The sequence below is a fragment of the Coptis chinensis genome, chromosome 2 (assembly GCF_015680905.1).
Source record: "Coptis chinensis isolate HL-2020 chromosome 2, ASM1568090v1, whole genome shotgun sequence".
Taxonomy (NCBI): domain Eukaryota; kingdom Viridiplantae; phylum Streptophyta; class Magnoliopsida; order Ranunculales; family Ranunculaceae; genus Coptis; species Coptis chinensis.
In genome coordinates this window covers 93,086,255-93,109,656 of record NC_141457.1, presented here as the reverse complement: position 1 = coordinate 93,109,656, position 23,402 = coordinate 93,086,255, and the positions used below count along the sequence as shown (strand labels likewise).

The following is a 23,402-nucleotide window of genomic DNA, read 5'->3' as shown; positions in this document are numbered from 1 at the left end:
CATTTAAGGTGTTCTCCGGGCGAAAATTTCGTCTATAAAGTTTGCTAGCTTTGGAACTCCCTAAGGGGTCTTTTGTTGCATCAAATACACGATGAAGGTTTTTTCGAAAGCAACAAGAGCCTATGAAGCCTATTAGTGCTTTGTCATGGAGAAAATCTTGAACGGAAAAGTTTGCAACCTGTGAACAGAAAAAGTTGCTTGGCGAGTGTAAATTTTGATTCTATGATTATCCATGGCATATTGTTTGCAAATATTCTCTTATCGTGAAGACTATATTTGGTTTTTTCTCCGCAAATTAGGTTACTAATTGCGTGGGTATCTAGATTATGGGAGAACTAGCTTAATTTGTTAGAAATTGATATTTGAAACAGGTAGCATAATTCAATTAAAAAAGAAACTGGTAGCAGAATTTTATGGTTAAGAAATTTGAAAAAAAAAATAAGAAAAAAAATCCTTTTGAATTTTTGATGCTTTATTTTTGTCTCTCCATCAATGCGATGAATATCCATTTCATTGCGCATAAAGACGCCATGATTGCATCTCTTTCCCTCCAACCCACTTCTTTGATTTTTATGTCGCTCTCCATTACTCCATCTCTCCCAACAAAGGTTGCAAACTTTTTGACTTGAGATGTCTTCGACAAACCGATCGTAATAGCCCCTACCGACTTCTCTTCTCTTGAAATCTGGAACAAGATGAATGATTTTGCTTCAAACATCTAAACTCCTTAGTCTTTTGACTCTTTTCCCTGTCCACATTAATATCTCTTTTGTAATTAAGTGCCTCCTTGATCCCCCAATTAGGGTTAAGTGAGCCACGGTGCATTGCAAAAATATTTATCTTGGATACTTGTTCTTTCATAATGCAAGTGATTTGGATGCAAAGATATGTTTGTTTCGGCACTCGCTTTAAGGAGGTCAGATTTCCATGTAAAGCCATTTGATGTCACTCGGATAGAAATTTGGCATCAATATATTGACTTTGTTGAGATGTAAGAAGATTTCGACTAGGTAAAATTTATTTTTCTATTCCGGGTGGTTAAAGGTGTCTTTATTTCCTCCATCTTATTTGCCTACCATTCACAAGACTTTAGGAGAGAAATACAATGAGAGAGTCTTGCCCTCGATAATCTATGAAACATTGAAAGTTGTGGTAGCACAATATGTATATGATATTACTCTTTTGTTCTTTTGCATCTGCATCTGTATATATGTGATATTTAGTATTTCTTATGACTTCTTTAGTGACTACTGCGCCTATACTCCATCTCAATGGCTTTTGTATACGTCGTTTTTCAGTTCCCTTAACTGATCTTGATTTACATTTTTCTACAAGCTTTTAACATAGACTGCCCTCACCTGTATGAGAAAATCTAACAGTTACCGTACCTAACCCAAAATTGGAATTATCTACACCCACCCGATCATGGAACAGAGCAATGATAAGTGAAAAACTTGCTTATAAATTCCCAAACTTTGCATATATAAGATATTAACCTTTGAGTGTCTCAAGTGAGTATTCTTTTGAATTTGGCATTAATCTTATGATAGGGGTACAAATAGCGGAGCATCGACAACCTTATGTAAAAGACATTGTGGATGACTTCTAGATGCAATTTACAACAAGGTTCGTGTCAAAATGCTATGCAAGCAGAGTGTAAAGGAGAAGAATTAGCAGCAGTGTTAGCATACAAATTACAGACATCCAATACAGTGGTAATAAGTGACATCCAACAGCTCATGAAGGCTTTTGCCTTATTGGACAACAGGCTGATATGGAGATGAGAAGATCACCTTAATAAGATTCAAAAAGGTTTTAAAGAGTATTTTTCAAGTGACTTTACAGTCGGTTTTAAGTTTTTTTTTGGATTCCAGATAAATGTAATTATAACGCTCATAAATTAGCTAAATTGGCTAATAGATATGCTGGAAGTTGCCCACCCCCTGGCTGGGTATATAACTCTCTACCATCTATGTTTAATTTAAGTTTTAAGGTATAAATGCAAAGTCCGGGATTTCATATTTGTCTGTACTGTTAATATTTTTATGCCAGGGTACTGCTGTCTCATCAAAGTGCAATTTGGAACTTCTCATTTCAAATGCAAAGGTATGGTTTTCTGCGTAAAATTTTTCTATTTTTTTATTGAATTTTTGGCCTTTCAACATATGATGTTGAGATATTTTGGATTAAGCGCACTGTCTCAACAAGTTGTTGTGCATTATAGTTTTGAGGTAAATCGTTTAACTTCTTATATCTGCTTTGTCCCGTATGAGATTTCTTAGCATAGATGCATAGATGTATTAGTTTTGAAATGCTTTTACTGTTTATATGCTAAGCGTGGGCTGCTCATATCTTAACAGGTGGGTGTTACAGTTACAGCACACAAATATGATTTTGATGCAGCAGCACCATTCCAAACTTCAGATATATTTGATCTCCAACCTGTGGTGAAGCATTCAGTGCATGTATGTTCAGAAGCTAGGGATCTTGTGGAAACTGGGAAAGTTCGGTTGGTAGAGGTATTTTTTTTTTTTTTTGTGTTTCATCCTCTCTGAGCGATTCATTTCCGTAGAGATTTTCTTTTTGTTTTGTGTAGTAATTGGTAGTGGATACTATGTTCTGCTTTGGGAATTGTTTAAGGGAATGCTTAATAAGGCTTACACTTTGTTTTCGAAAGCATTTTCCATGCTTCAGCAAGTATGCTCTTTCCATATACCCACATTTCATGGTTGCCATTTTCTTTTTTCCTTTTTATATTAAGCATCACGTTTTAGTGCTACCAATAAAATAATTTAACTTCTCTGTGCTTCTGTTTGACCGCGGGTGTAGCGCAGGTTATTGGTCCCATGCATCGAGAGGTTGCAAATTGCTGCTGGTAATTACCATTTATATATTGACTTTTCTCCCTTCTTATATACCCCTTGGTTTCTTTTTCTGTGATACATATCTGTTGGGTGGATGAGACATCTATTGTTCTTCCTTACCAACTATCTTAGTGGTACCATAAATTTTTTTCTGAATTTTCTTTGAAAACTAAGGTCTCATCGTCAATGCAAGAGACTGCCCATTTATTACCTTTTCTATTCGACTCTTGCATTGACGGGTTTTTGAACTAAGAACATAATGTAGTGAGTAGATATGGTATTTATAGTGTCCGTAATTTTTTTATGTGCATGGTGTTGATAATTGTAATTTTTCTATCATTAGGTACCTTGCAATGGTGGAGACATGGCAGAGCAATAATCAGAAAGCAAAGACAAAGAACTTATCATAAATGAGCTACCTCGGACCGCCACAGTACCAATTAATCTGTCAATACCCTCATAATTATAGTTGTAGAAGGAAAACTCCTCCATAAAGCAACACACAAAGAGCTTTCCGATTCCTTATTTAACATTGTATACTAGCTTTCGATAAGATTATTGTTGGTTTGTGTATGTGTGTCTTTCATTGTTACAACTATGGCAATATGGCTCTCTTCTATCATGGTCTGAACCAAACAGAGCTCGCTCTATGGCATATGTCCTGGACATTGCTCCTACTAAGTTTATCATGTGGTCCCGATCATCTTGACGTGGCTTCAACTTTCATAAATGTAGCTATGATGTACCAGGACATTGGAAGATGAATACAGCTCTTCGTTATTTGCAAGAACCCTTAAAAAAGAATGAGCACCTTCTTGGTGAGGAGCATATTCAGATCGCTTTGATGCTATCATGCTCGCCATTGCATTCAATTGTATGGGGCTTTCAAACTTTCTCTCCATGTAAGTCTTTGTAAGGATTGTTTTATGTATAGGGTAGTCCGCCCGTGAAATTGAATGCTTGTAAAATCATACGGAGTTTTTGTTTGTAGCACAAAAAGAAGACAGACATGATATACTTGTGAAACAAATTTTGGTGAAGAGGTTCAAGGACGCGGGATTCGAACTGGATAAAGACATTTAAGATCGCCGATCTTCGTGTCAAAGGACGCCTTAAAGTTACAAGTGTTACCTTTAAGTGCTATATTGGAGTTTGTCAATTCACAAAAAAAAGATGTTTGTTTCACCCCTCACTTGGTGGTTTTAACTTATATAGGCAACTACACATAAGCAAAAAGGGCAAGAAGCCAATGTTGCTTCTGCCCAAAAGTCTTTTGATATATTGAAGGTACTTGCTGATTATTATTATCTTGATAAGATAGCTTCATATGAAAATTTTGAAAATATATGCGAGGTATTGAAGAAATGTGTTTGGATAGCAGGCCGATCCGGAGCTGATTCAAGCTTTCCAAGCTGGTGCAACTGGAGGGTCTGAAAATGCTAGATTAACAGCCAACAAACCCTTTGGTAGATCAATAATGGGGGAAAACCTGAATCGAGGTAGGGGTGTCGATGAACGGGCCGCATGTGCGACAACAGAGGTTAGGAAGAAAGCGGCAATAAAGGGCCTTCATGTATGCTTCACACATTGTGTTCCAGTTCAAGTTGTGCCTCCACTCAAATTCTTAATATCATCACCACGGGACTTGGGTCGATCAAGATTGATCGGTAAGAGGGTCGATCAAGATAGGTCGATCAAGGTATTGATTCTTTAACCTCATAAAAGATCAGTAGATATTTATAAGGTGTATAATATATTACAATTACAATTAGTCTCTTCGTGATGAGATGTAGATTCCCACGCTGGGCGTTTAAAGCCTTGCATCATCCTATATTAAATTGTATTATCCTAGAACTACTCTACTCATTGCCAATTGTGTATATTAATGGAGTTAATGATAGAAATCTAACTAATGTTCCGGTTCATTGACCAATTACATGGTTAGGAGTGAACAATGTATTAAGTTTTGTATTTCTTTCTAAACTGGAATGAATTAAATGTGCTTTTATCGATAGTTAATGATAAGTTTTTGCTGTTTTATAAGGCGGTTTGCGGCGCAATTGGCAAACAAGAAGGAAGTCAAGCAACCTTCTCCTCTCAAGATATTTACTTCAGAGGTACATGTTTGTTGTGTCCTTTTTCGTTTTATGTTACAACACTGGCTAGATTCTTTTTTTCGTTTTTTTTTCAGTTCTTTTTCATGATGCTTCACACCGCCATCTGGAGAAGGCGGTATTGCCAAGATGTTTGACCGCGTGCTTGAAAAGGAGTTCTCTGAAAACGATCAACCTGATGGTTAGGTTTTTTCTATATACATTTTTTAGCGTTTGTTTATAATTTTTTATTTTTAACTTAAATTTCGTCTTTATTTGTGATAGTTTTGTGGAGAGAGAGAGAGGTTTATTTAGCTTCTTAGCTGTTCAGGTTTTGGTCGAAATGATCGCAATTCAGTGGTGAAAATATACACGGAGATACATGTCCTCTAGATTCTGCCATAATAGAAGCGTTGTAGAAAGTTTAAGATGCGGATATAGATAGAGTTGGTGTGTAAGATGCTGATCATAGTGAATACAAATTTGTTATTGTGCTCCCCCAGGGTAAATTTTGTTGTTTTAGTTGGCAATGGAAACAGGGGAATATAAAAATATCTTATTATACTCGATTGATTTGTCATCAATAAAATTCTTCACCTTGCTATGTGTGCATCACAACCAAATTGTTGACCATATTCTGTTGGTTTTATTTATTTATGGTTTTTATGGCTTTAAATTATCTGCCATTTTCTATTGGAACTTAGATGATACTGTTGTCCACCTTTTCAGGACCTGATGCAAGCAGCTTTAATAGCACTGTGGCAGATCAACAAGTATGTTTATACCTCCTGAAATGTTTCACAACAATATCATTTTTAAGATTTAAGGACTAAGAACCTTTGATTTCATCGAAATATGTGATACTGAGTATGTTGTGAATTGTACTTTCCAGAAAATCATTAATCCATAATTCCATTTGGTGATAGATAGTATGCATTTTAAGGCTTGCCTAGGGTCTAGGCCCACCTGTTTTGCTTCGGAACAGGGGCCACCTTGTTCCGCCTAAGCTCGCGTCTATTCCATAGACTTACCAACTGGCCTTATCAGCTTCACGCCGCTTTTTATTGCATCATTGATTTCGTTAATGTTGCATGTGTGGAAAGTTTGGTATCTTTTGTTATCTAATCCAACATTGTTCTCTAGAGTTTCACATTTAAGTAAAAAGAAAAGAAAATATTATCGTTTTAAATATATTTCGTTAGATCGCTTAACTTCCCTTAGTTTCGGGTATATCAAGAGTGTTCTTTTGGTTAAATCATATTAATTATGATTTTTTGATCCGTTGTATCACAGGCCGTGTTGGAGACAAAGCGCCAAGGTTACTCATGAGAAGCCAAAAAAGAACGATACTCTAGAGAAAAAAAGTATGAGAACCCTTGGAACTCGATTGGTGGCTAAGAAATATATTGATTGATTGACCGTCATAGTAATGTGTTTTTGCAAAGGGCAACGACCATTTCAATTCCGTGGATGTGTTTTCACTTGAAAATGAAGATTCCGATGACACGACAACCTTGATAGATAAGAAGGTGTGTAGAACTTGGTAGAAATTTTGTTTCTCTAACAAACCAACATCACCTTATTACACCTTTTGATTTGTTTTATGTGTTTACTTCATTATAGGACAATGTATTTGTGATGTCCAACAAGAAATCAAAGTATCCAAAGGCTCCAAGTAGATTTAAGGTCCGGTCCATTTTCAATGTCTTTCGATAATTTATTTTTTTGTTACCTCGAAAGTATTAAAGTCATATTATCTCTCTCTTTCTCGCTCACACATACGCGCGTGTGTGTGTTTTATCTACATAGGCTGATACTGCACTGCGGCCTGCTCGCGGCATGCGATCATTTATTCATTTTATGCCCATGTCTTAGTAATGCCATAATGAAGTTAGGGTTCGGTTCTGAATCTTACTTAACTCTGTCACTCTAGGCTGATTTCAGACTTGGTCGTTGTAATTGTTTTCGCCACAATTGGTGGAATCACCTTTTCCTTTGTGGGACAACCGGTTAGTACCCTTTGTAGCCTTAAGTTTACGGCTTAGTGTTTGGTCTTTCATCTGCACCTGGATTTTGTTACAATCTATATTTACATTGTTGTATTTATTGTGGATTTGTCTGCTAGGTTATTGTTGGTTACCTACTTGCTGGTTATATGATTGGACCAGGAGGTTTCAGTTACATCAGTGAAATGGTACATGTATGTTGCAGATATTGTCTCATAGATTTTGTAATTGAGTATGTTCACATTACATGTTTTGTAAGATCATGGTTGTCGGTGTCCTTATTTTGGTTGGTGACAATGATACTCACAAGTGCATACATATACTTGTGTGTTTTTCTATTCTTCTATTGATCAATAAACCGGTATTTAAAAGTGAACAAAGTGAAAAGGAACATAAAGAACGGGTAACAAGGCAAGAAGTTTACAGCTTCACCACCCCTTTCCCTCTCTCTCCGAGTCCAATATCATTCCCTACCTAATAATTTTAGAGGGTAGAAGCGTATATCAGGAAGTTATATGAAACTTTGAAGTTGATATTATATCCTTTGAGTGTATCATGAAGCTTTCTTCTTGGTGGGAATTCCTTCACTGTGAGGAGGGACTTTGATAATTAATTTGGCTCCTTGAATCACATGTCCGGGATTTGAGGATCCCGACAAATGACAATATGCTTATTTCCTATCATCCGTGTTTGAGATCGCTTTCATAACATTGTGACTATCTATACATTTTGCTTAAAGTGTTTTCACATTTTAAGTGATGTGTTTATAGCAGCCCGCATGTTTGTGAGTTAAGACTATGTGAATTTTGGTGATCAGAGTCGTGGTTGCATGGGTACGCTTAATATTTCCTGTGTGTCCCGTGGTCGGTCGCATTAACCCATTATTCGATACGCATTTGATCTCGACTAGAAGAAAAAAAAAACTTTTTCGGAGAGGTAGAGAGGAGAAATAGAGAGGAGAGGTAGAAATATTGATTGGAGAGGTAGAAATATTGATTGGAGAGGTAGATCACCCTACTTACCGTATGATAAATCCATAAGGTACGCAAGTTATTCTCTTTTCTGGTTAACTTTAGTTGTGTTCTAAATAATCATATAATTTATCTTATGATTTTTCCTTTTTTACGGTCTACACTTCGAATGTTCATTTCAAGGATTGTTCCAACTTGGGTAACTTTCTTTAATTATAACTATACATTTTGTTTCTTCTGTTTCTTGCAATATCTATTTTTAAGCATCAAATTAAGGAAAGAGAACTGGATCTCTTAGCATTAATAAACCCTTTGGATGTGACCTTGCAACCAAAAAAAAAATGATTCTAATGCTCTCACCGTGGAGGCATCCGACATCATTAGGCGATAACTCAAAATTCTACACAGCTTTGAGGTGTTGGATGCGATACCGCCGCAGATGGAAGAAATAACTCGAGTAAACAAGTTGAATTCAAAATACATAATGTAAAGGGAGCATTGGTGGAGGAGTTTGGTGGAACTTCAAGACTAGATCGCTACAGTTTGAAGAGAACTTGATGATTTGTTCAAGGCGTAACACAATGCAAACAAGTAATCGCGGAAACGGCAAGGTTCTTCTATCAATTTGGAGAGTGGGCATAGAGCTTATGTAGACAATTATGTAGCTTATGTAGACAATTATGTAGCTTATATAGAGCTTATGTAGCTTATGTAGACAATTATGTAGCTTATATAGAGCTTATGTAGCTTATGTAGACAATTATGAGAGTAAGCGTGCAACTTCAATTGAAATGAGGAAATCACTCAAGTGTCTTGAGTCGAAGAATATCAGAGTGAGGTCATGGGCAGCTGGACATTACCAGATGAGCCAACAAGTTTGTGTATTACAACTGGGAGTAAGCAAATGAATGATTTAGTAGGGCGCTTCAATAACTCTCGCGAAGGTGATCAAAGAGAGAGTAGTTTGTACGTGATAGGACTTGCAAAGGAGGTATGGACTTTTCTCTCAGACTAATCATCAGTTTATATTAATTGTACATTTTATTTCAAAAATAGAAAAAAGAATAATATTAGCGAAACAAGATTTGAAAAAGAAAACATATAAAGTGTTTTCAGAAACCACGCTTACATTTAAATGTGAGTATTCGCCATTTAATTGACTTAGGTTAATTTGTTATTGATAAATTTGTGTGTTTCTTTTTGTTAGATCTATCATAAGTTAACAATATATGTATGCATATGATATTTTCCAAGTCATAAAACTTTGGATTGGACTTCCTAAGTAATATATAGTGTTCACATATTTTGTTGCTTACGTGAATAATGATCAACCTTTGCTCATTATGTGAATAATGATCAGGGAACAAAAACTTAGCCAGACAAGGTTGTTCTCGCTTTGTCTTTGTCTGGTCTGTTTGGATACACGAGACCGGGACTTCAATAGCTTAAAAGTGTCAATATTGCTTAATAATAAATTTGAAATTCTGAAACCTAAGGAAAGTGATCATTGTTCTAAATATACAATGATCAGCTAATTTTTTGTTCCCTAACCAAACTTTGTTCCCTGACGGTTTTTTGTTTCTTCCTATATTTATGTATGAGCTTTTGTATCAATTCCTCAGTGATAATGAGCGAGGCCCGATGGAGACAATCCTGAATATATATTGTTTGGACTACTTATGTTCTTGTAGCTAAATAAGCGTACATTGCATACGAGTTCATTGTCCCATCTCCTTTCTTTCAAGTTGTTGTTTATGCTGAATTTAATTCATCAATCTATGATACTAAATTTCATTGTGACTTTACAAGGGTTGTTTATAATGATTTAGCAACTTTTCGAAGTTTTGATCTTATGCAGCCTAATGGTTAATGCATGGAACTCTACAAAATTCACATTTGCCATTCAAGGCCAAGCGGGTTACGATACATATGGTGATTGCGTACACTTTTGCCACTCATTGCAAGCGAGCATAATCCTGCTTTGATACCTCTATTTTCACCAGGGGGCACAAGTAGTCTCATTTGCTGCATGCATGTAATATATATACTCTTCTTTTTTAGGTTTTTTTTTTCCTTCCGTTTTGTATTGTACATACATTCAGTTGTCTAATCTGGATCTTAATGCAGGTCTTTACGGAATGTCAGGCACACAATGACTCTGGAAACTCCTTTAAACTTTCTCTGATTGGCTACAAATGTATTGGAGTTTATGTGCTCGAGAAATAGAACATAACCAAAATCAGGTAATTGTTTTTGGATTTTAATCATCTTCTTGACCCTTTATATATTTTTGCCTACTCTATCTACATGACAGTGTGGTATTCTTATGTGTATGTTATTCTAAATTGGAGATTTGTTTCAAGTTCATTGTGAGCACCAACTTTAGCTTTTGTAATTGTTAATTTTAAAAAATGATAAAGTGTATCAATGCATATAATTATAAATAAGTTGTCACTTGGAGTAACCAATGGTTGCTCTGCTTATCTCCCTGATGTAGGTGCTATGATCAAGAGGCTATGAAGTTGCCATGGTAGACGGAAATGCATACAAAATCAATAGGACGGAGAGAAGAAAATGGAGTAGAAAAATTACTTTTTAAATTTGTAGGTCTTACTTCTTTTTTCCCTGTCTATAATCTTTTTTATTTGCATAGTTGCCTTTGATAGATTAACTTTTTATTTTGTTGGCATATAATTGCTTTGGACATCCAAGCTTTATTTAGCGAGACTTTTTTTAGTTTCAATGATTATAAAAAAGGAACATTCGTATACGAGCCCTTAGTGCAAAAACTACGAACTGATTTTGCTATAGATTTATATAATAACAAGCAGTTGGTTTTGCAAAAGCTTTAGGATTGTGTTGCGTTGTTACTGTAGCACTTTTATGGGTTCCACTTGATTAGGTTTCAGATTCATGACGCCACACCTAAGGTTTATGCTTCTTCAATTTTCAGATTCTCTCATTCATATCAACAGGTAATATTTTTAATTTATTTTATTCTTTGTCCCAAATTTTGTTTGTTCATGATACCCTATTTCTTCCATTGTTTCATTTCCAATCTACTAAGATTTTATTACTTTTAAATATTGTTGGTTGTAATTCTTTATTTGAAGGTTTTTCTTCAGCACCGTTCTTTATATCGCTCTTTAAGACTAAATTTTTTGTGGGGTGTGGAACAATGAGATAGAGGTATTAATGAGTGCGGGCATACTTAAATCTTAGCTGTCCAAATGTCGATGAACTAAACCAATTGCTTCCAGTTGGCCACTGTATTGAATTGGCCTTGAGCTGTTTGCTGTTCAAGTTACCACATTTGATTATATGGTGTGATTGCTAATGCAAAGAAGTCTGAATTTCAGAATCAACACATGAGCAACCAAATGTCATGTGTAACGATAAAACCATTGTGTCTCCTATGTTGAGTTTGATCATAGTTACTTTTCCCTCCTAGGGAAATGCTCTCTATGGGTACCTCACAATCCGAAGCGGAAGTTGTTAGTATGAGCTTTGTTTTTGACGTTATTGGTTTAGTTGCTTTTAAAATCGAATCCGCTGAGTTACGATAATAATCCCAACGTGTGTGTATGGAGGCGTTGATGGCACTCCTACCGTGATGTATAACTAACCTCGCTAAGTCACGACCTGGAACAACAATAATGATGTGATTCTTATGTGTAATTACTTGATTTGTAATGATGTGATTGGATATATATATAGAGTTGATAATCACCCTAACATGCACACTTTTGTAGCTGTCAGTAAATATTCATGGTTTATCTTACTTTGTAATCCAACTAATTCATAGTAATTATGTTGCAGGTTTGGGGCAGCTACAAAGACATGGTCACAATGTTGGAGATTACACTGCTTTTGTATTGAATGTTTCATTGTAAAATGTGTGTTGAGACTTGAGATTCTGCTCTCAAATATATCTTTTATATAAATTGTAAAATTGTATATACATCTAGGTAACTAAAGAGTTGTTACAAGTTTACTTATTTTCAGTTGATTGTTGTCACAATATAGCAATTGTGTATTAACTTTCGGTACCAATTAACTTTTGTTTAGTTTGTTTAATGATTTAAATATGTTGTCAACATTTTTCACACTGCCAATCAAAGATGAACATCTTTTGCACTTCATGCTTTAGGGTCAATTTGCTTTGGCGGGTCTTCCGTTTTTTACTTTTTATTTTTGATAATCTGACAGTCGGCAAGTCTTCGGGTGATAAAGTGGTACGAACATTTTGGCAATGGATGGGTCTTTGTCACGTGCAAGGCACGTGCACTTATGCTAGTTTACGTAATAAACATGATTTATTTCATCGGTTGGTTTTCCTTTATTTTCTCCATTTTACCAAACATACAATACCAAAATTTAAAATTTAGTTTCCGTTTCATTCTATTTCAAAGTGACTATTCTATATCTTCCAAGTTCCAACCTGGTGAATGGACACAAAAAGGGACTTATGTGTCCATAGAGGATAGTAAACCAGTAAACCATTGATTAGGTGAGAGAATAATGTAACAATATCATTTTATGCTCTGAATTCTTGAGTGCACAGAAGTTTGCATTGTTAGATGATCTTGAGTCCAATACCCCCGCTGAGGGCTAATGACCCATATTGTCCACGAGAGAGTATGCATTAGAAAAGGTATTTGAGTAATTGACTGAGTGTTGGAGGCAAATTGGCGAAGAACCGGCGTATTCATGAAGGCCAAAAGCGGGCCTACTTAGGCCGGTCTTAATGGGAAGCCTAGGCCCTTTCGTAATGGGCTTCGAAGTCAGGCCCCAGTGTCCGTCTAGTTACATCAGAAACAGTGTGCTGCGGCACAAATGCACAATTGCGCGCATTACGACAAAGACAGCAACTGTAGCAACAGCTCAACACTGAAGTATGTCACACAAAGTCACAAACAACATTGAAAACGATGATGGTCTGAAAAAACGCATTTGTGGTCAACAGTCAATACAAGATACAACTAAAAATGACCAACGGTTCAGAAGCATCACGAAGCATCACCACCTTTCAACACATCACACAACAACACTCTAGCACTTCCCACTGGTTTCTCTCTTAGACAGTGGCGGAGCCACGAATATAAGTGAGGGTGAGCCACTCTTTATTTTTCGATAGGAACTGCTGTTATATTATTCATAAGAATCAGAACTTACAAACAACACACAGCCAAAGAAAATTACAAGAAAAGGTGGCAAATACATTGCATACATAACCAAACTAAAACCAACAATTCCTCCAGGCAGCTTCAATCCCCTGTCGAATCTTGAATCCACGGCAATCGTCACCTGTCTCCGCCAAACTTCAACCGCCTTAACTCCGTCAATACAGTAACCACAACCCTCTTCCTTCCAGAGCACAAACCAGAAGGTCCAAAACAATGACCCGAAGGTCCATAACAAGAACCGAAGGTCCAAATGATCAGATTAGTATTTCCAAAAAGCACCCCACCAAGTGCGTTGTTGAAGCGCGGCAGCCTGATCAAGAAATCCACTAAGGCATCAATACACCCAGTGGTGGAGCCAGGGGGGTTAGGATACGCCCTGGCTCACCCTCAATTTCTTCCTAAAAAGTGACTAGTATATATATATATATGAAAATGATTTTGTTACTAAACCCTCACCGTAACCAACCAAAAATAAAAACCCCTTTCCCTTAACTAACACGAGAAAGTTTTCCATATTTAATTTTATGTATTTTGAGAAACAACACTTTTGACAAGTGTTTTTTCTTGTTTGGAAAAACAAAAAAGATGAAAGAGAAAAAAAGAGTAATAACATTCTCAAGTCTCAGTCCCAATAATTCATATGTATGTTTATTGGTATGTTTTCTAAACCTTAATTCCATAATCTCTTATTTTTTTAGTTATTTTATAATGAATTTTATTAGTTATAATTCAATTTTGTATGTAATGAATTCAATTCATCGGTTACTTGAGTCCATTACAATTTTAATTTGTTGCATAAAATTGTAGTAAATTTACTTTTGAATCTACTTAAGGCATTGATTGGAATTTTGGGATTGAATGAAAACGAAAACAATTAAAATAAATGCTAAAGTGACACACAAAAAAATGTACTGGCGTCTAAACATGTACAATTTAAAACAATGGTAGGATCATAAACCATGTTGGTGCAACAAGCTAGTTTGAAAATCCAAATTTTGCTTACCCACTATAGATTTTTGAGAAAGCGTAAACATGAGAATTATATTCCCAATCCAGAATTTGTAAACGCTTTGTAAGTCTGTAACACCATTTTTTGCTATTAATATTAATTACCCTTTAGCCAAAAAAAATATCTAAACATTCTATAATATTCTTTATTGTGCCTAAGTGCTTATTTTTTTTTCCCCAATGCCTTTTGGACTATTTTTCTTACAGTTCCAAAGAATTCATTGCTTTTTTCATTTGTGGAATTTTAAAGTGGTTCCATAAACATATATATTTGTAAGAAGCATATATTTGTAGGCACTTTCTTCTTAAGTTCCTAATTTTCTAAAGCTAAATGTTCGTGTATTTTTATTTATATTTTCCTCCTAAATCGATCTATTAAGCAATCTAGTTTTTTGTAATTCCAAAATTTACATGTCTTTTGTGATGGGATTCGAATTGTTTTTTTTTTTTTTTTTACTTTTAAAAAATATGTAAGGGAAAACAAAAATTTGACAAATTGGTGTTATTTTATTTTAGTTTTTATATAGTGACTAGTTATGGCTCACCCTCACCCAATTTCCTGGCTCCGCCACTGAATACACCATAGCATTGGATGGGGAAGTAGGAAGGATTGGATCCTGCATAAACAAAATAAAGAGGAAAAGTGAGGCAAACACACGCGAATCAAACCGAGATTTAAGATCACAAAAGGGGAAATCATACTAAAAGGAGTAGGCTTGAAGCCACCAGCCAAAACACCAACACTAAAAGACCAAGATCTATTATATCTACTACAAAAGTGATGGAGTTGCGAAAAGAAGAAGAGGATTCCGGAGAATTCCCTCCTCTATAGCTCCAATCATGCCAAAAAGTGTATAGATCTTGGACTGTGAACAGGAAACTAAGAAGAGAAAGGAGAAAAGAGAGGTTTTTTCTTCTTCATGGCTCAGAGGGGTTAGATCTACTGAGATTGGACGGACTTGGGCAATTGGGGGGGTGGAAAGGAGCTGCTTTTCCCCGCAGGAGAGGGTTTCTCTACTCCTCACTGTTGAGAGAGATCGAGTAAAGGTTGTGAGGGTGAGCCACTCAGAAACCAAACAAAAAAAAAAAAAAAAAAAAATACTATTTTTTTTTAACTAAAAATTCAAACCGGATCACAAAACAAGTATATTTTGAACATAAAAAAAAATCATATAAAATGATTGTAATAAGTGTATTATAAAAAAAAAAAAAAAAAAATCAATCTAAACAAGTACTTTTTCATAGTTGTCTCGGTGACATTTTCTTTTTGTCATCCTTCTTTATCTTTTAGAAGCGTTACAAGATCAACTTAGTATCAATACTATCAAAAACTTCTTTTTCAATGTATATTATTAAACAATCATTTAACCATTCATCCGTTATCCGATTGCGTAGACTATTCTTTATGATATTTATAGCAGAAAATATCCTCTCCATAGTAGCAGTAGCAACAGATAAAATCAGTGCCAACTTAATCAACAAATACACAAGTTAGTACACAAAGTCTTTCTTCACAATTTTCATGTTGAACCCGCTTTGACGTAGGTTGTTCAACACCACCATCCTCAATTTCTTGGTGACTTCGCTTTGAAGAAGATCTTACTTCAACACTAACAACATAATCTGTGTTACTAGTTGGTTGAGCGGGCAACGACTTTTCTTTGATCAAATACTTTAGCATAGCTATTTAAACAATTAAAATAAACCACAAATCAATTTAATTAAAATTGCATGAATTAAAATAAACCACCAATAATGTTGTTCACAAAAAATAATAATAATCACAAACATATAAAAATCTAAATAATATGGTTTAGGAATTAGTACAAAAAAAAAAAAAAAATCAAAAAGACGATAAAAAATTAAATAATATAAAGATTACCTAGTTACATCCACAAAACCGGTAGGTGTAAAGATGTTTGTTTGTGCAGAAGAGTAGAAGACTTAAATTTTAATATATTGTAATAGAAAATGGAGAAGTAGAGTTCATGAGGGGTTTTTTTTTTTTTGATAAATACGAGAGGGTTTTTTTTATTTGGGTTTATATATGGGTGGGTTTTCTAGTTTGAGTGATTGTTGGTTTTCTATTTTGCTTTTTTTGCTTTTTTGGTACGTGTCTACAACTGTGCATCAAGTACATCGTGCATGTGCGCCTTTTGTAATTTTGGTTGGTTTCCTTTAAAAAAAAAAAAACAAGTTAACTGATAGACATAACTGCGGTACATGTGCACTTTTATTTGGTTTACTTTGAAATAAGCCAAAGACTCAAAGTACATTTATTTCAATTCACAAAACTAGAATGCGTTGATTATTAAGAATTTAATATGGGCTGATGAAGTTAACTACTTAAGCACTTAAGCTATTAATTAATACTACTATGTCTATATATATCTACATAATCTAGTCTACAAGTCTACAACAATTCAATAAATTGTTAACTTTCTATAATGTTATAAGTCTATATAACTCTACTATCATGTGGATAAAATTATAAAAGATTAACATTGAAAGTAAAAAATTGCATTGTTTTGTTTGTTTTTTTTATTTTTTTAAAAATATTTTTTAAGTGAAAATTTTATTGATAATGATAACGAATTTTACAAATAAATAGGAAAAACGTGCAACAAGTTGCGCCAAAGTCCTTTCTAAATTTGTTTTTTGTTTTGGGTTGAGATCTGACACTTATTTAAGAATTGAGAGTGAAAGAAATGAGAGATAGCTTACGGGTTTTGTTTTGTTATGTCAGTGCATTCCCAAAAGTCCAAATGTTACAATCAAGTATTTTTAATTTTAACTGCAAACTTCCATAGAATATATAAAAATTGAAGAGTCAGCAATCTGGTACCAGAATTAATGTAGAGGGGGACATAATATATGAGGGAGGACAATATTCCTGACACTATCCCAGCAAGGTGAGCACGTCTCGGACCTTGTTCAAACACCAACAGAGTGACCATCACATCAATCAGAAATATAACCACTTCAAAGATAATTAACCAATAGTAAATGTTGGCCCTCCTATTTGGAGCATAGTAACAGAAAATGCCCAAATAAACAAGCATTATTAGGTAAAAAATTCACTCCTAATCGCCTAGGAGTGAAAAACCTCCTAAGCGCATCTCCATCGCACATCCATAATCTCATTATATTGATTAACTAGAGTTAATTAAAATCTAACAAAATATTCTCTCTCCAAAACATTCCACTTTTTTCTCCACAAAAGTTTCCTATATTTGTTTCCATAAATTTTTTTTAAAAAAAAAAATCTACAATAATATATGAAAATTGAATTCGTGACTCTCCTCCAAATATAGTATTCGTCTATTTTTTCCCTCCCCTCCCATTATTCCCTCCTCTTTAGCTTTGGGCGGTAAAACCAAAAAAAAAAAAATGAAAAGAAAAACCTTTATAGAATATAATGAATAAACCAACATTTATGATAGGAAATCCCAAAACAAAATAGTAAATCCTTGTTTCATTGGAGAGAGTAGTTAAAAAATTATTTAATTACATCACTAATGTCAGGTAAGAAAAGTTTCTCAACCCCCCTCCATTATTTATTGCTAGTTTTGATTTATTTATTTTTAATAATCCATGTAACTACACTTGATTAACCGCGTTTGTACTTGTTTCATTAGATCCAAGTGATCACATTTTCATATTGGACTCAAGTTCAAGTGAAGATGATGAGCCAAAGGTAAATCATCACCTCGAAACAATAGACGACGATGGCATGGAGCTGTTATGGGGTGAGGAACCAAAAGTTGGTATGTTATTCTTATCAACAAGTGAAGCTTATGATTTTTACAATGCATATGCTAGACACAAGGGGTAAAGATAACTTTTTTTTACATAGGGAAATATGTTGTTCGAAGGAAGGTACTCATAGAAAGCATTCCCCTTGAGAGTTCATTTAAAAAAACCTCGACCCTTAACCTGAGTTGGTTGTAAAACATGTTTTGTAATTAAATTACAAGACGATGCAAAATATAAATTGATGAAATTTGAGGAAGTGCATAACCATGATCTTGCAAAACACTCTGAAGTTCATAAATTGAGGTCGTAACGGAAAGTAATAGATGCTCAGGGTGATGTTATTAGTAGTACATATGCATGAAGCTGGAATAGAAGCATCAAAAATACATTCATATATGTGTAAAGAAGCCGGAGGATACCAAAACATTAATTTCACCAAAATAGATTGCAATAACTATACACAAAGACATCGTAGGAAAATTTACAAGAAAGGAGATGCACAAAATATGCTTAACTACTTCTGAGCCATGAAAACTAAGAATCCATTTTTTTTTTTCTATTCGACAAAAATTAATGAGAAAGACCAGCTATCATGTTGTTTTTGGTCTGACGCGAGATCACGGTTGGACTTCAGTTTCTTTGATGATGTTATGTGTTTCGACACCACCTACAGAACAAATGTGTATGACTTACCATATGCTCCTTTTGTTGGAATTAACCATCATGGGCAATATGTGTTATTTGGTTGTGGATTACTCTTAGATGAAACTACTGAGTCGTTTATATGGTTATTTGAGGCATTTCTGGAAGCAATGAACAGTAAGCATCCCAAGACTATTTTCATTGATCAAGCTCAAGCTATAGCAAATGCAATTGAATATGTATTTCCAAATGCGAATCATCACCTTTGCTTGTAGCACATTTATTTAAATGCCGGTAAACATCTTTCTCATGTTTTTGACGAGCTTTATTCTTTTTTGTGACAAGCTTCAAGGATTATATATACAATAATGAGACAGTGGAAGAATTTGAACTTTGTTGGGATCTATTGCTTAAGGAATACAATTTGGAGGAAAATAATTAAGTGGCTACTAAATTTATTTGAGTTGAAAACAAAGTGGGTACTTGTATGTGGGCAGGAATACTTTTGTGCAGGTATCACAACTACCCAAAGAAGTGAGAGTATGAATAGCTACTTCAAGAAGTATTTCAAAAAAACCTACGCCTTTATATGAATTTGCTATTAAATATGGAGAAGCAGTATAATATAGGCGCGAGCAGGAGATAGTGACATGCATTAGGAAAATCTCGAGAAAATCGCAAAGAACTCAAAGAATTACGTACTACATGTCTTTTCTCATAAATACTCCTAATTTCTTTCCGTAAAAAGAAGAATATATTATAGGTTTTAATTTTCAAAGATTAAAAATAGAGGAAATATTTCTCTCCAATTAATATATTTTTTTCGATAACTCACTCCAATTAATTACTTCAACACCTCGATTGCTCAACTCGATCATATACAAAAAAGAAAAGAAATATACCATCAGGTTTCCTCTCATTCCCAAAAAATTGACATTGAATCTTGCAAGTTACAATTGCTTATGAATTTATTGTCTTAGTTCTATTTTCTTAAAGAAATTTACTTATGTATTTTACAATATACATAAAGAGGGCCACATTTTACCGTTTGCATAGGACCATTGAAAACTCAGAGACTCCCCTGAGTGCAGGGGTGGGCTATAACACATCCAACTTTTTCAAAAAAAAAAAAAATACTTGTAATAGTGTATAATTCACCAAAACAAAAATATTTGTAGTGTATGTTAGCCGTAGTAGCCCCCCTTGAGTGGCAATCCTAGATCTAGGGGTGCCAATGGGTACCCGATTACTCGGAACCGAACCGAAACCGAAACCGAATGTTCCGGTTCTGGGTCTTAAAAAGTTAGACCCATTTAAAATGGGTTATTAAAAACTGAACCGATAAAGAATCGAAACCGTTGAACCGAATAGTAAAAAACCAGTGGGTACCCAAACCGAAACCGGAACCAATTATTATGATTTCGATATTTAAAATTTAGTATTATATTACATTTAAGATAATCAAACTCATACATTATAATATAAAATATATTTTTTACGTGTAAAAGTCTATTAAATATATATAGCATAATAGTGAATGTGTATTGTTAAATGTATATTTTATAACTATACGTTAAACAAGTGTCTCATAGATGTTAATAATAATGTTAACGTGTATATTATGAATTAACTAATACATTTTATATTTATTAACTTATGCACGTGTATATTTAAATATGATATACATGCTTGATATATTGTGGTACACGCACTTATTATAAACCAATATATAGTGTTCATGTTAAAAATTAGTGATGATATGTAATTGTAAGACGTATGTACTCGCATGTTCGATTTAAAATGCGAGTTAATACACGTGTACAAATATATGTGTATGCACGTAAAATATATCAAAGTAACAAATATATGTGATTGCACGTGTAGTCGTGTACACGATTGAGTTAATACAAAGAAACAAATATATGTGTATTCCCGCCTGCACGTAAAAAAAAAATCAAAATTATAAGGTTAGATATTTTATTATTTTAATTTCTATATCGAAGGTTTAAATTATCACATGAATTGTAAATGTTTTAACGTGCATGATTGATACGTATTCATAAATTGATGTAAATATGATTGTTGATACATCACTAATTATATATAAAATATTATCATGTAGGAAAATAAAAAAATAAAAATAAAAATAAGTTTTAGTATTTAAATGATTGAAATTGTTTAATAATCATAATAAATAATAAATATCCGAATTAGAACCGAAACCGATAAAAATCCGTGGGTTTTTATGGTTTTGGGTTGGGTTCTATAATTCTCATACTAAAACCGTTGAGAACCGAAACCGATAAAACCGCAAATAGTAAAATACAAACCGAAACCACTAAGACCCGACCCAAAACCAACCCGTTGGCACCCCTAACTAGATCTGCCCCTACGTGAGTGAGGCCCATTGCAAAATGATTTGTCCACATTACTATAACATTTAGAATATATATTTTTTTCATTAAAAAGAAGAAATCATGTTTTAAAACGTTGGTATAAAGTTGGCGGGGGATGTAAACATGTAAAACTCTTATCTTCTTGATCAATCAACCAAGTTAATGGTTTTTAAGTTTGTTTTAGCATGGGTGTTTATCCTATTTCCAGTTATGCGTAGCTCATAATCGTGGTAATTTTGAGGCATTGTTCCCTGAGTGGATTTATTATACTTTAAAGGGTTAACGAACATTACCCCTCTCTCCTCTAGATGGGAAATTAGGGTCTCCTCCAAAAAAAAATATAAACACGAGACCCTAATTTCCCCATATAGTAAGGGGAAATCCTAATTGGTTCATCTAGTGAGGTAATACTAGTTAACCCTACTTTAAATGTAATTCAATAGGGAACTCCACTTGTCTTTAGTTTTGAATGTTTAGAGCTGTTTAACGGAAAAAGGGCATGTTTAGGCGTTTCGCATCCTAGCTTTGGAGTTGCTCTTCAATTCTTTCGATCAGACAGTCTATGTCCTCTTTAATTTGATTTTCTAGAATGTCCTAGCTTATGCCAACATTCTGATAATTCATTGTTGTAAGTTCTAGAGAGTTTTAAATAAAATTGTTCAACTACTGGCTTTTAGTGTGGCACTCAGCTCGTGTAGATGACGACCAATTGATGCTAACTATATTCAAAATCCATGGCAGCTGGAAGCAGTAAACGTCACTCTGGTATTTTGGTCGCGCAAAACAATCTTTCATATTATGTGATCAAGTATGACATGTACTGTAGACAAAGAAGTATAATTTTCATCTTATTTGAAGAAGACAATCAGAGAATAGAGCTCTGTATTATATTGACTACTATTAATACAAACAGCATTAATAGTAGCGATTAATCTAGTTGGACGTCCAGAACTGAGCTTGAAGATAATCAACCGTTTTCTTGTCAATCTGGAATGCCTTGGCTAGAACATCGTCAGATATGGGCGGATTGGATCCAAACACGCTTTTGGCAATAGGAATCACACCAGGGTTCTGGCTGCTTAGACCAGCAAATGCAACGGCTTTTGTTTTACCAATGTTGAACTGGAAGTGAATAAGGCCTTCGGGGAACACAAACACATCACCCTGATAAAGTACTTTAGTGAAGAGGCGATTATCTGGATTGGAGGTGACAAATCCGACAGAAAGTGTACCCTCCAAGACTACTAGTGCCTCAGTTGCACGAGGGTGAGTGTGCGGTGGGTTGAGACCATAGGGTGCATAGTCTATACGAACCAAAGAGATGCCGAGAGTGTTAAGTCCAGGTATTTGATCCACATTTGCTGGAGTGACCATTGAACCAAGTTGGTTTGATGTGTTTCCCGGTTTACGAAGCCCACTGAAGAAGAAGTCATTGGCTGTAGCAAGCTTCGCATCCTTGCAGAATTTTCCATTCACAAAAACTGCAAAATGTTCGTGTATCGATCAGCATATATGAAACTACAAAAAAGTATAACAACTTGCAATATATATGATACGACTGACCGCTGTAAACAGCAAATTGATTTTAACATAGCACCTATATATTATAAAAAAAAACCCAAAAAAGTTAGAGCTTATACCCCCATCTTTAGTGTCCTTAATGGCAACACAAAAATCCTGAAGTGGACTAGGATCAGATGCAAGAGCAAAGGAGGCGAAGGCAAGTACGGTGAAAGCTACAAGGATTGCGGAGCCCATTGTGTTAATGCTTTGTTATGTTTGAGTTGATGAATCTTAGCATGTCTTACATGGGAATTTATACAGGTAGCTAGGAACAAATTTTAGAACTGGTCTCATATGCATCATTTTCATTGGAGGTAGCAATTACCTTCCAAGTCGTCAAAAAACTACTTTTCTTGCATGCGATTCTAGACATTGAATTTTTCTACCAAAATAAAAATAATAAACTAGTAGAATTAACTGTTTGTATCCAACAACTTCACCAATTTGAGACACTTTCATCTTAGTCTCTGTGTAGTCGGTAATCGACCAAGTCTCTTCAATATCTAGAAAAAAGGTTACGCCTTCAGATCTACTGATAGAAATGGTAAGGGACAACCCCGTTTAGAGTACGTCTTGCTTAATTTAGTGCATCCCTGATATACATGCTATGATGCCGCAAAGGTACCATTTTAAATAACTAGCTTAGCACTAGCGGTTCTTGGGGTCATCTTTTGAGGGACCTGATCCTGAACCCCAAATATCTATTTTGGTTTTGAAATATCACGCGAGGATTATTTGACAACTATGCTAATGAAAAATATTGTCAAGACGAAAGTAGATATCTTCATTTTGATCCTTGGACATCCCTTGTACCTCCATGCCATCACTTACTAAGTTAGGGATACGTTTGGTATACCAGTGAACTTCAGGAGTGCACTTTGCTTCAAATTGAACAAAAAATCTCCATGGACAAAAGT

The 23,402-nt window shown here is 34.7% G+C and overlaps 1 protein-coding gene and 2 long non-coding RNA genes across 3 annotated transcripts in view; 1 reads left to right on the top strand and 2 right to left on the bottom strand.

Annotated features, from left to right (window-relative positions):
- Positions 1-9,792: 9,792 nt before the first annotated feature.
- On the top strand, positions 9,793-11,926 carry LOC147519039 (uncharacterized). The gene is made up of 5 exons (XR_015214178.1): positions 9,793-9,969; positions 10,062-10,177; positions 10,432-10,537; positions 10,837-10,909; positions 11,754-11,926. It is a non-coding gene; the product is annotated as an uncharacterized LOC147519039 (long non-coding RNA).
- A 2,776-nt stretch (positions 11,927-14,702) lies between these two features.
- Positions 14,703-23,402, bottom strand: part of LOC147519036 (uncharacterized) — a 41,768-nt gene continuing 33,068 nt past the window's right edge. Inside the window, exon 4 of the long non-coding RNA XR_015211979.1 lies at positions 14,703-14,745. This is a non-coding gene — a long non-coding RNA (uncharacterized LOC147519036). The remainder of the gene's footprint in view (positions 14,746-23,402) is intronic.
- On the bottom strand, positions 21,691-22,776 carry LOC147519038 (germin-like protein subfamily 1 member 13). Its single transcript, XM_086590703.1, has 2 exons — positions 22,563-22,776; positions 21,691-22,403 (listed from the first exon to the last, which is right to left on the bottom strand). The coding sequence occupies exons 1-2, from the start codon at positions 22,678-22,680 to the stop codon at positions 21,856-21,858; spliced, it is 666 nt and encodes a 221-aa protein (XP_086446829.1). The 5' UTR covers positions 22,681-22,776; the 3' UTR covers positions 21,691-21,855.